The 13,060-nt window shown below is 44.1% G+C and overlaps 1 protein-coding gene and 1 pseudogene across 2 annotated transcripts in view; one reads left to right on the top strand and one right to left on the bottom strand.

Annotated features, from left to right (window-relative positions):
* The window catches only part of LOC136382484 (metallothionein-1A-like), a 269,363-nt pseudogene that overhangs the window by 108,724 nt on the left and 147,579 nt on the right, over positions 1-13,060 (bottom strand).
* IRAK2 (interleukin 1 receptor associated kinase 2) overlaps positions 8,428-13,060 on the top strand; it is an 86,584-nt gene continuing 81,951 nt past the window's right edge. For both annotated transcript variants that reach the window (XM_066351527.1, XM_066351526.1), the window contains exon 1: positions 8,428-8,600. In XM_066351527.1, coding sequence (XP_066207624.1) covers positions 8,507-8,600 — 94 coding nt within the window. In that variant the 5' untranslated portion in view covers positions 8,428-8,506. The remainder of the gene's footprint in view (positions 8,601-13,060) is intronic.

The raw sequence follows: 13,060 nt of genomic DNA, 5'->3' as shown, positions 1-13,060 counted from the left end.
CACTTATTTTAATCATAAAATTTGCTCAAAACTTATTTAAATTCTATTCAGGCAAAAATTTGCGTTTATAGCTCTTGTGTTTGTGTACTTGTTCAGGACAATCTTGTTTGATGCTCCAGCAGGAGTCTGCTCATCACTAACAGCTCCAAGATTTTCGGGAAACTTATCAAGGTGACTGTTCGGGAAGTAAATCTTAACGCTCATGTTACATCCAATGTCATGGAAAGCCAACAGCATCCTTTGAACCAGAAGTTCATAGTTTTCTGCTTTTTTGTTGCCAAGGAAGTTCTTTGTAACTGCCACAAAAGACTGCCATGCTGCTTTCTCCTCCTTATTCATCTTCCTGGCCAATTCTTTGTCACATTTGAGGGTTTGAATTTGAGGTCCATCGAATACACCTGCTTTTATCATCTAGAAAGACAAGGCAGGAAAAGCAGAAATAATATGTTGAAAGCATTCACTTTCTCTATTCAAAGCCTGAACAAACTGCTTCATTATGCCAAGTTTGATGTGATGTGGGGGAAAAATGATCCTGTCTCGATTAACTACATGTGTTCACAATATTTTGCATCCCTACTGCCAGAGCTTCACATTTTGGCCACTCTTTGTGTGTCCAGTGTTTCTCCTGGGCTTGGCTGTACCACAAACACAGAAAGCAAGGATACTTTGTGAAACTTCTCTGTTGTCCTAGCAGGATTTACCATTTTAAGATCCACACAAATGATCCAGTTTTGCTCCTTATACTTCAGAAAGTCAAGGACAATTTTTATGTCATTATAATCTTCTAGCAGATGAGTTGAATAACCATCTGAAAATAGGTAATATATGCACATGTCATAAATGATGAAATATTGCGCCTTTGACGTTGAAGTGTGTAACAGCCACATATATAACAGAAGGTGTCAGGACTATTTGTACATTTATACCTATTTGAAGAAACCATGATTCAATCTTAAAACAAATAAGAGGGTGTTTTTATCAGATAATAAGTTTTTACATTTAAAAACAACTACAATTATGTAAAAGTGATGTGTGTAAAACATTAATTGCCTTGTGGTTATGTTCAATCCAAGTGTTGTTGCTCTTAACTCCAATTTAAAAACCAATGCATGCCATTAACTGTACCAAAAAGAAATTAAAATTGCATAAAAACTAGAGCATGCACCAAAAAACGGATTTCAGATTTGGAATCAGCGATGCAGAAATATATAGAAACAGTTCTAAAACCTCATGCAACAGAAAATGAAAAAAAAAATTGTTCCCCAGTGTAATGAATGGAGTGTTGGGGCCCAAGACAGGCCACCCCAATATATCCTATAATGGCATATTGATTACTTTGAATTAAAGTTACTTGATCATCAGTAGGTGCCAAAGGGGAACTCTGACCTTTCCTTTTTTTCTTTTTTTTTCTTTCTTTTTTTTTTTTTGTATTTTTCTGAAGCTGGAAACAGGGAGGCAGTCAGACAGACTCCCGCATGCGCCCGACCAGGATCCACCTGGCACGCCCACCAGGGGGCGATGCTCTGCCCATCCGGGGCGTCGCTCTGTCGCGACTAGAGCCACTCTAGCGCCTGGGGCAGAGGCCAAGGAGCCATCACCAGCGCTCGGGCCATCTTTGCTCCAATGGAGTCTTGGCTGTGGGAGGGGAAGAAAGAGACAGAGAGGAAGGAGAGGGGGAGGGGTGGAGAAGCAGATGGGTGCTTCTCCTATGTGCCCTGGCCGGGAATCGAACCCAGGACCTCTGCACGCCAGGCCGACGCTCTACCACCGAGCCAACCGGCCAGGGCCATCCTTTTTTTCTTTAAGATTTTTTAAATTCATTTTAGAGAGGAGAGGGAGAGAAAGAGAAGTGGGGGGAGGAGCAGGAAGCATCAACTCCATATGTGCCTTGACCAGGCAAGCCTGGGGTTTTGAACTGGTGACCTCAGCATTCCAGGATGACAGTTTATCCACTGAGCCACCACAGGCCAGGTATTTTGCCCTTTCCTAATCTCCTCTTTGAAAGCCGTAAGTAAATCTCTCCTCTGAAAGGTGTCCTTCTCGTATCCAGAACATACTCATCGCTAGAGCCACAAATCAGAATAAGAAAATCTTAATGCCTCCTTTCTAACTTACCACTTTATTTAAATTCCACATCAATGAATACCCAAATCTTGCTTAGACTCTTCATTAGCACTTTTTTTTTTTTTCAGTGAGAGAGAGAGACAGACAGGGACAGGTAGACAGGGAGGGAGAGAGATGAGAAGCATCAACTCATAGTTGTGGCACCTTTGTTGTTCATTGACCACTTTCTCATATGTGCCTTGACTGGGGGGCTCCAGCCAAGCCAGTGACCCCTTGCTCAAGCAGTGACCTTAGATTTATGTCTATGATCCCATGCTCAAGCTGGCAACCTTGGGGTTTCAAACCTGGGTCCTCAGCATCGCAGGCCATCACTACCCACTGCACTACCACCTGGTCAGGCAGCACTAACATTTAAAAAAAAATTATTTATAAAATTAAATTTAATGTGATGACATTGATCAATAAGAATACATAGGTTTCAGGTAAACATTTCTATAGCATTTGAACTGTTGATTGTGTATGTGCCCATCACTCAAAGTCAAATCATTTTCTGTCACCATATATTTGTCCCTCTTTACTCCCTTCCCTCCACCTCTTTCCCTACATCCCCCTCCCCCTGGTAACCACTTCACTTTTATCTATGTCCATGAGTCTCAGTTTTGTATCCACCTATATGTAAAATCATAGTTCTTAGCTTTTTCTGATTTACTTATTTCACAGCACTCTTTGTTGTCAATTTTTCACACATTTTCGTTTCTTTATGTAAATAATATAAAAGTTACCCAATCTGACCTTCATTTCTTTGAGCTTCATTTTATGAATTGAGCATCATATTGTGATTCTCCTGTGTGCACATATTAAATGGTTTTTTCTCCTGTTAATCTAGTCTTATGTCAATTTTATTATTACCAATCCAGCCGTAAGAAATATCTAGAGAAGGGTAGAAGGGTAGAAATCCCCCTGCCCTGACAGGAGAAGTTGGGGAACGAGGTTTTTCACTACACAAGAGAAGGAAAGAGAAAGGTGGGTTTTTTCTTAATTCACTCTCCTGTATTTTGGACAATGATCCTGTACTGCCAGAAAAAACAATAAAGGTGTTTTTTTTAATTTATTTATTTACAGAGACAGAGAGAGCGTCAGAGAGAGGGATAGATAGGGACAGACAGACAGAAACAGAGAGAGATGAGAAGCATCAATCATCAGTTTTTCGTTACAACACCTTAGTTGTTCATTGATTGCTTTCTCATATGTGCCTTAACCGCGGGCCTTCAGTAGACCGAGCCAAAGACCTTGGGTCCAAGCTGGTGAGCTTTGTTCAAACCAGATGAGCTGGCGCTCAAGTTGGGACCTTGGTGTCTCGAACCTGTGTCCTCCGCATCCCAGTCCGACGCTCTATCCACTGCGCCACCGCCTGGTCAGGCTAAAGGTTTTATTTATTGGTTTTGATGAGGGGAGGAGCGGGAAGCATCAACTTGTAGTTGCTTCTCATATGTGCCTTGACCATGTGGGGTTTCGAAGCAGCCTCATTATTCCAGGTTCAATCTCTATCCACTGCACCACCACAGGTCAGGTGATTTATTTCTTGGGGGGTGGGGGGAAGGGAGGGAGAAAGAGAGAAGCATTGGTTGTTTGTTTTTTTCCTAGGATTCACTCCTTCTCCAATTGTACAGCCACATCCTTCAGCTGGCCTTAATGTTGACTCTGAATCTGTGTTTGGAAATAAATCTACCAACGTTATTGTAGATTCTGGGGGCTTTGATGAACTAGGTGGACTTCTCAAACCAGCAGGGGCTTCTCAGAACCAGAGTCTTCCTGTTGCCAAACTTCCACCTAACAAGTTAATATCTGATGACTTGGATTCAGTCTTAGCCAACCTTGTGGGCAATCTTGGCATTGGAAATGGAACCACTAAGAATGATGTAAATTGGAGTCAGCCAGGTGAAAAGAAGCTAACTGGAGGATCTAATTGGCAACCAAAAGTAGCACCAACAACTGCTTGGAATGCTGCCACAATGGCACCCCCTGTAATGGCCTATCCTGCTACACCAACAGGCATGATAGGATATGGGATTCCTCTGCAAATGGAGTGTACCTGTAATGACACAGCCAACCTTTTTTTTTTATATATAGAGACAAAGAGAGAGTCAGAGGGAGGGATAGATAGGGACAGACAGACAGAAACGGAGAGAGATGAGAAGCATCAATCATCCCAGTCCGATGCTCTATCCACTGCGCCACCGCTTGATCAGGCACAACCAACCTTAATATACAGCCAGCCTGTCATGAGACCACCAAGCCCCTTTGGCCCTGTATCAGGAGCACAGATACAGTTTATGTAACTAGATAGAAGAGAATGGAATTATTCTAAAAAGACAAGTGCTCAAGTAGCAAATACTTACTTCCAGCAAAGTCTAAACTGTTGTCTCTAAACTCTCTTCTGTTAGAATGCTACAGTAATCTCGGGGAGTCCCATGAAGGAAATTGGGACTAGTTTATAGGAGAACGTATTAACACAGTTTATAAAGCCAAGAATTGCCATGATTGTCGACTAAGATTTCTCTTTTTGGTGACTTAACTCTTCAGTTCTGTCAACTTCTATTAATATCCATAATCAGTAACTTACCAAGAAAAGTTCTTATTTGGAAAATGTGAAATTTGTATTTGGAAAAGCTGTCTAGAGAGAAGAGCTGTATCCATTACTATAATGCAACAGGGTTTGGTGGAATCAAAACCACAACTCTTAATTATGCAATATCTTTCTTTTCTCCAGTCCTCACAGATACAGAAACAGTAACTAAAGTGAACTTTTCTTTGTTTTAAAGAAAAATTATATATTCAGTTTACAGTAGACATTTGTATTTATTTATGATTATCAATTTATATAACAGTAATATTGTATCAAACAGCCTTATAAAAATGAGTATGGATATACACAGTATGTGTTTTTTTGTTGTTTTTTTTTGACAGAGACAGAGAGAGGGACAGATAGGGACAGACAGACATTCTGAACAGGGAGAGAGATGAGAAGCATCAGTTCTTTGCTATGTCACCTTAGTTGTTCATAGATTGCTTTCTCATATGTGCCTTGATGCAGGGGAGCTACAGCAGACCAAGGAACCCCTTGCTTAAGCCAGCAACCTTGGGCTCAAGCTGGTGAGCCTTGCTCAAACCAGATGAGCCTGTGCTCCAGCCAGTGACCTTGGAGCTTTGAACCTGGCTCCTCCACGTCCCAGTCCGATGCTCTATCCACTGCGCCACCGCTTGGTTAGGTCAGTGGACGCTCTTTTTAAAATGAGTTTGATGTCCTTTACTCAAGGGAAAACAGTCTATGTATTGGGGGAGTAAAATGCCTCACAAGCTGTGGAGCACTCTTTCCTGTGTACTTTTTGTTGTTGTTTTTTTAATTGATTTTAGAGAAAGGGGAAGGGAGAGAGGAGAGAGAAAGAAACACTGATTTCTTGTTCCACTTATTAAAAAGTTTTGTTGTTGTTCCACTTACTTATGCATTCATTGGCTGTTTCTTCTTGTATGTGCCCTAACTGGAGATCAAACCTGCAACCTTGGCATATCAAGATGATTCTCTTACCAACTGAGCTACCTGGGCAAGGCTCCTGTGTACTTTTCTTATCAATGATGGAAGCTACCATTTTTTTAAAAAAAAGACTTTATTTATTGATTTTAGAAAGGAGAGAGAGAGAGAGAAAGAAAGAGAGAGAGAGAAGGGGGGAGGAGCAGGAAGCATCAACTCCCATGTGTGCCTTGACCAGGCAAGCCCAGGGTTTCGAGCTGGCCACCTCAGCATTCCAGGTCGATGCTTTATCCACTGCTCCATCACAGGTCAGGCAATGACCCTTACCATTTTTAAAGTACATTATCTGTGTAAGAAAGACCCTGGAGTAGGTGTTGTACATATATGGGCTGCCTAATTGACTTAATCCATTTTTCTGATTCACTATGCTAAACAGTGGGAAGGTTTTTTGTTTTTTAATTTATTGATTGATTTTACAGAGAGAGGAGGCGGGGCTAGGCAGGGAATGAGAAGTAGTTGCTTCACTCTATCTAGCTCTTCATTGGTTGCTTGTTGTATGTGCCTTGACTGGTCAAGCTCAGGGTTTAGAATTGGCAACCTCAGCATTCTGGGTTGAGGCTTTACCCCACTGCACCACCACAGGTCAGGCAGCAGTCAGAATGTTTAGTCCCATTTTACAGATGTGTAAAGCAAGGGTTGAGAAATGAAAATGGTTTGTCTAGAATCACAAAGCCTGTTGGTGGCAGAACTGGAACTTGACATCAGGACTTCTCACTTTCATTTGTTTCCTTCTTTGGCAGGCATACTGCATAGCTGATAGTACAGCTGCAAAGTGGTACTCTAGTTGTTTATCTGCCCTCCATGCTGTTGCCTAACCTCTTGGAACCTATTTACTGGCTCATCAGCTTTGTAAAAATGGGATAATAACCATAGCATGGGCTCATGAGAATTACATAAAATAATTTATGCAAAGCACACTACTATAGATAATGGTAGTTATTATAATAAAGAGGCAGTCTGTAGCCAGGGGTCAGACTGCTAGGTTTCAAATCTCAGCTCTGTGGCTTAGTTTCCTCATCTGTAGAATGGGGGTAATAAGCACACCCACCTCATGGAGTCATTGTGAGGAATAAGTGAAATAACCCAGGCGAAGTCTATTTAGTAAATTCTAGCCATTATTAGTATAAGTTCTACCCTATTTAATAATTCACAGCCCCTCTTACCATACTCCTCCAATAATATTTATCACATTTGAAGATAATGCATATGCAATTAGCCGCCCCCACTCTCTTTCATCATACTCTACTTTTATTATCTAATATTACTGATCATCTTCTATAATGCTGTTATTTACTTATTTTGCATTTTTATTGCTTACTATCTGTCTTTTTCCTGGGCAGGGATTTTGTTCAGAGGTATCCTTAGCACCTAAAATAGTGTCTGGCACATAGTGGCTGCTCAATATGAATTTGCCATTATTGTGATAAAGTCTGTCTTGATTAGTCCTCCCCCTGATAGCTCTGAATTCCTAATTCCCCTTAGTCAACTTGCCTTTTTCTTTTTGGCAATAGCACTTACTACCTTTTAACATACTATGTAATTTACTTAGTATTTTTATTATTTTTAAAAATATTTTTGTTATTGATTTTAGAGAGAGAGAGAAAGGATGGGAGGAACACGAAGCATCAACTTGTAGTAGTTGCTTCTCATATGTTTTTGTGTATTTTTTTAGCGAGAGAGACTGATGGGGGGGGGGGGGGGGCTCCAGCAGAGTGAATGACCCCTTGGTCAAGCCAGCAACCTTGGGCTTCAAGCCAGTGTGGCCTTTGGACTCCAGCCAACAGCGACCCTGCGCTCAAACTGGTGAGTCCACGATCAAGCCAGTTTCGAGCCTGGGTCCTCTGAGTCCTAGTCCGACACTCTATCCACTGCACACTGCCTGGCCAGACCTGGCAAGCTGGGGGCGAGGGTGGGGATAGGGGTGGGGGAGGGTGAGTGTTGAACCAGTGACCTCAGCATCCCAGATTAATGTTTTATCCACTGCAGCACCACAGGTCAGGCTGTATTCTTCTTATTTTTTAAAGATTTTATTTATCGATTTGAGAGAGAGAGAGAGAGAGAGAGAGAGAGAGAGAGAGAGGCAGTGGCGAGAGAGGAACGAGAAGTACCAAGTCGCAGTTGCTTCTCGTTTGTGTCCTAACCAAACAAGCCCAGGATCTTGAATCCGCAACCTCAGCGTTCCAGGTGGAGTGAAAGTCCCATGAAAGCAAGGACTTTTACAGGTTTTCTTACTTATGTATCTTCAACACCTAGAACAGTGCCTACCCTATAGTAAGTAATTAACAGAATATCTGTTGAATCAATTATATGTGGCAGAGCGCCAAAAGCACTGGAAGTGGAGTCAGAAGGCCGCCTAGGACTGCCACGGAATCCCCGGATGGCCTTAACCATATTTACTCTCCACTTTGGACCTCAGTTTCCCCTTCTAGCGCTGACCCTTTTGGTTCCCAGCCGCTCGGATCCAACCCACCAGATGGCGTCGCGCCGTAGGTCGCGGTTCGGAGGCAGTGGTGCCCATTGCCCGTCCCACCCACTTCCCGGGAAGCAGGGCGGGGCGGGAGGCGGGGAGGCGGGGAGGCGGGGAGGCGGGGAGGCGGGGAGGCGGGGAGGCGGGGAGGCGGGGAGGCGGGAGGCGGGGCGGCGGGGCGGGGGGGGGCGGGGCGGCGGGGCGGGGGGGGGGGCGGGGCGGCGCGGGGCGGCGGGGCGGGGAGGGGCGGGGCGGGCGGGGGCGGGGCGGGGCGGCGGGGCGGGGCGGCGGGGCGGGGAGGTGTCAGCCCACGGAAGGGAAGGCGAGTGCTGGGGCGTCTGGCTCATTTTCCAGCGAACTTCTTCGACAATCGTCTCATTCTCGTCATGTCCTGCTACATCTACCAGTTGCCCTCTTGGGTGCTGGATGATTTGTGCCGCAACATGGACACGCTCAGCGAGTGGGACTGGATGCATTTCGGTGAGTCGGCCTCCTGGAGAACAAAAGGGACATTTTGGACCCGTGTCTCGTTGTGTGCTCGCGGGCAGGCCACTGCCCCTTCTCTGGACCTTAGTACGATCATCTGGAAGGTGTTTTGTGATCTTTAAAGATTTCTGCTGTCAATCTGTCGCTAAGTAATGACCACCTTCTCTGTGCTATGAGCAGTTACAGTAAGCCATCAGTGTGCCGTGCCCTTGCCTGGGATTGATTACTTCATTTATTCCTATAGCCTATAAAGTGCATGTATCTTTTTACCCCATTTTACAGAGGAGAAAATGGATTTAGAGGTCTAGAGTCGCTTGTGTGGAGTCATGGCTTTGTTAAGTGGCAATGTGTTGTTTGAACCCAGCGTCTGGCTCCACCAAGGCATTGTAACTCCTTGGTGTGTTTTGTTTATTTGCGCATAATTATTGGCTGAGAGCGCTTGGCACCTGGTAGAGGTTGTATCTATGGTTCTCAGGTTCCCAAGTGGAGATCTGCATTCCAGGTCCACCACATCTTAGTTGGTGATTTTGAGTGAGTTGCTTAACCTCTCTAAGCCTCAGCTTCTTTTTTTTATTTTATTTTTTCATTTTTATTTTTTAAATTTTCTTAAATTTTTTTTTTTTTTGTATTTTTCTGAAGTTGGAAACAGGGAGGCAGTCAGACAGACTCCCGCATGCCCACCAGGGGGCGACACTCTGACCATCTGGGGCGTTGCTCTGTTGCGACCAGAGCCATTCTAGCGCCTGAGGCGAGGCCATGGAGCCATCCTCAGCGGGGCCAACATTGCTCCAATGGAGCCTCTGCTGCGGGAGGGGAAGAGAGAGACAGAGAGGAAGGGGAGGGGGAGGGGTGGAGAAGCAGATGGGCGCTTCTCCTGTGTGCCCTGGCCAGGAATCGAACCCGGGACTCCTGCACGGCAGGTGGACTCTCTACCACTGAGCCAACTGGCCAGGGCTTAATTTTTTTTAGTTTTTATTTTTTACAGAGACAGAGAAAGAGTCAGAGAGAGGGATAGACAGGGACAGACAGACAGGAACAGAGAGAGATGAGAGGGGCTACAGCAGACCGAGTAACCCCTTGCTCAAGCCAGTGACCTTGGGTGCAAGCTGGTGAGGCTGGCTCAAACCAGATGAGCCCACGCTCAAGCTGGTGACCTCGGGGTCTCAAACCTAGGTCCTCCGCATCCCAGTCCAACGCTCTATCCACTGCGCCATCGCCTGGTCAGGCTCTTCTTATTTTAGAGAGAGAGATTTTTTTTTTTTTTTTTTGTATTTTTCTGAAGTTGGAATGGGGAGGCAGTCAGACAGACTCCCGCATGTGCCTGACCGGGATGCACCCGGCACACCCACCAGGGGGCGATGCTCTGCCCATCTTGAGGCGTCGCTCTGTTGCAACCAGAGCCATTCTAGCGCCTGAGGGAGAGGCCACAGAACCATCCTCAGCGCCCAGGCAAACTTTGCTCCAATGGAGCCTTGGCTGCGGGAGGGGAAGAGAGAGACAGAGAGGAAGGAGAGAGGAAGGGGTGGAGAAGCAGATGGGCGCTTCTCCTGTGTGCCCTGGCTGGGAATCGAACCCGGGACTCCTGCACGCCAGGCCAACGCTCTACCACTGAGCCAACTGGCCAGGGCTAGAGAGAGAGATTTTATTTATTAATTTTAGAGAGAGGAGAGAGAGAGAGAGAAAAGGAGAGGAGTGACTTGTAGTTGCTTTCTGTATGTGCCTTGACCTGGCAAACCCAGGGTTTCCAACAGGGGACCTCAGCGTTCCAGGTCTAGGCTTTATCCACTCTGCCACCCCAGGTCAGGCACTGAGCCTCAGTTTCTTAATCTGTAATTTGGAGGTAGTTGTGAGGAATGAAAATTCTATGAAAACTACCTGACACTGAAGTGTCAGAGATTCTTGTAAGTAATAAGGTTGCATTAACAATGGTCATTCTAAGAGGGACAAATAAACAGTGATGGAAAATGATTTGACTTTGGATGATGGGCACACAACACAATCAACAGTTCAAATGATATGGAGGTGTTTACCTAAAACCTATGTACTCTTATTGATCAATATCACCCCATTAAATTTAATTTAATGAATAAAAAAGACAGTGATCACTCTTTTATTAATTTTTTTTTAGATTTTATTTATTCATGTTTTAGAGAGAGAGAGGAGAGGAGCAGGAAGCATCAACTCCCATATGTGCCTTGACCAGGCAAGCCCAGGGTTTCCAACAGGGGACCTCAGCCTTCCCGGTTGATGCTTTATCCACTGCGCCACAACAGGTCAGGTAAAAGACAATGATCATTCTTAGTTTTATGTTAAGTCAGTGTAACTCATGCAACTTTATTTTTAAAATAATAGTCTTTCTTTAAAATTTAGATTATAATATATACAGCTTATACAAGAGTATATTACATATGTACCTTTGAGAGAAATTAACATGTGTGTGTTTATTGATCCACTTTGAACAAATAATATATATTTTAAGCCTGGCCTGTGGTGGCATAGCAGATAGAGTGTTGACCTGGAACAGTGAGCTCTCTGGTTTGAAACCCTGGGCTTGCCAGGTCAAAGCACATCCAACAAGCAAGCAATGAACAACAAAAGTGAAGCAACTATACTTCTTGCTCCCCTCTTCTCTCACTGTAAAATCAATAAATAAAATCTTCTTATTTTATTTATTGACTTTAGAGAGAGGAGAGAGAGAGAGAAAGAGAGAGAGAAAGGGGAGTGGGGAGGAGCGGGAAGCATCAACTCACAATAGTTGCTTCTTGTATGTTCCTCAATGGGGCAAGCCCAGGTTTTGAACTGGTGACCCTTAGTATTTCACTGTGCCACCACAGGTCAGGCAGAAACTGTTTTAAACCAGTAACAAGCATAAGATAACAATGAGGGGGTTTGTTGTCTGCGCTGGTGAAGTGGCTGCCCTGAGGGGGCAGGAAAAGATTACATTTCAAATGTATGTTATCAAGTAAGTTATTGTAGATGCAAAATATGGCAGACAGGTTCAATAAAAGCATTGACCTTTGGCCTGATCTGTGGTGGTGCAGTGAATAGTGTTGACCTGGAACGCTGAGGTCGCAGGTTCAAAACCCTGGGCTTGCCTGGTCAAGGCACATATGGGAGTTGATGCCTCCTGTTCCTTCCCACCTTCTCTTCTTTCTAGAATGAATAAATAAAATCATTTTTGGTTTTGTGTTTTGTTTCTTCTGTTTTTGTTTTTGTGGCAGAGACAGAGTCAGAGAGAGGGACAGATGGGGACAGACAGATAGGAAGGGAGAGATGAGAAACATCAGTTCTTCATTGTGGCTCCTTAGTTGTTCAGTGATTGATTTCTCAACTGTGCCTTGAGGGAGGGGGGGCTACAGCAGACTGAGTGATCCCTTGCTCGAGCCAGCGACCTTGGTCGCAAGTTGGTGAGCCTTGCTCAAACCAGATGAGATTGAGCTCAAGCTGGCGACTTCGGGGTCTTGAACCTGGGTCTTCCACATCTCAGTCCAACGCTCTATCCGTTGCGCCACTGCCTGGTCAGGCGAATAAATAAAATCTTAAAAAAAACCCCACATTGACCTTTGTTTCGGAAAAAAAAGTACAGCCCTAAGATGTGACTACCTACCATGAACTGCTTTTAGTTAGAAGGTTGGTTTTCTTGTTTGTTTGCTTGTTTGTTTTGAGAGAGAGATACACAGGAAGGGAGAGTGATGAGAAGCATCAACTCGTAGTTGTGTCACTTTTAGTTGTTTATAAAGGTTTTATTTATTGATTTTAGAGAGAGGAGAAAAAGAGAAAAAAGCAGTGGAGTTGGGGGTTTGGGGAGGAGTGGAAGCATTGTCATAGTTGCTTCTCTTTTGTGCCTTGCCCGGGCAAGCCCAAGGATTTGAACCAGAGACCTCAGGGTTCAAGTTGACGCTTTATCCACTGTGCCACCACAGGTCAGGCTACACGTGGCCCCTTTTTGTCTACAGTAGCTAACATTTATTGGCTTCTTGCCACATGTCACAGAGTGCTAAGTGTTTTATGCTTTATGTCTTTTTTTGTAAATATACTCATTTATGTGTATACATTTTTCAAAAATCATATAATTGTAACATTCCAGTAACCTGCTTTTTCCTTAAAATATATCATAGTTATTTCTCCTTGCCAAGCAGCATTCTTTAGCAACATGGATTTCTTTTCAGTGTGTATTTTTATTAATTTTTAAAATTGATTTTAGAGAGGAAGAGAGAGAGAGGAAATATTGATTTGTTGTTCCACAATTTATGTATTCATTGGTTGATTTTTGTAATGTGCTCTGACTGGGAATTGAACTTGCAACCTTGGCATATTGGGACAATGATCTAATCAACTGAGTTACCAAACTGAGCTATTAATTATTATTATTTTTTTTTATTAAGTGAAAGGCAAGGAGGCAGAGAGACAGATTCCCGCATGCACCTTGACTGGGATCCACCAGGCAGGCCCCC

The sequence above is a fragment of the Saccopteryx leptura genome, chromosome 10 (genome assembly GCF_036850995.1).
Source record: "Saccopteryx leptura isolate mSacLep1 chromosome 10, mSacLep1_pri_phased_curated, whole genome shotgun sequence".
In the NCBI taxonomy this organism is placed as follows: Eukaryota; Metazoa; Chordata; class Mammalia; order Chiroptera; family Emballonuridae; genus Saccopteryx; species Saccopteryx leptura.
Note: the sequence above shows the minus strand (reverse complement) of the source record. Positions and strands in the feature narration are given on the sequence as shown.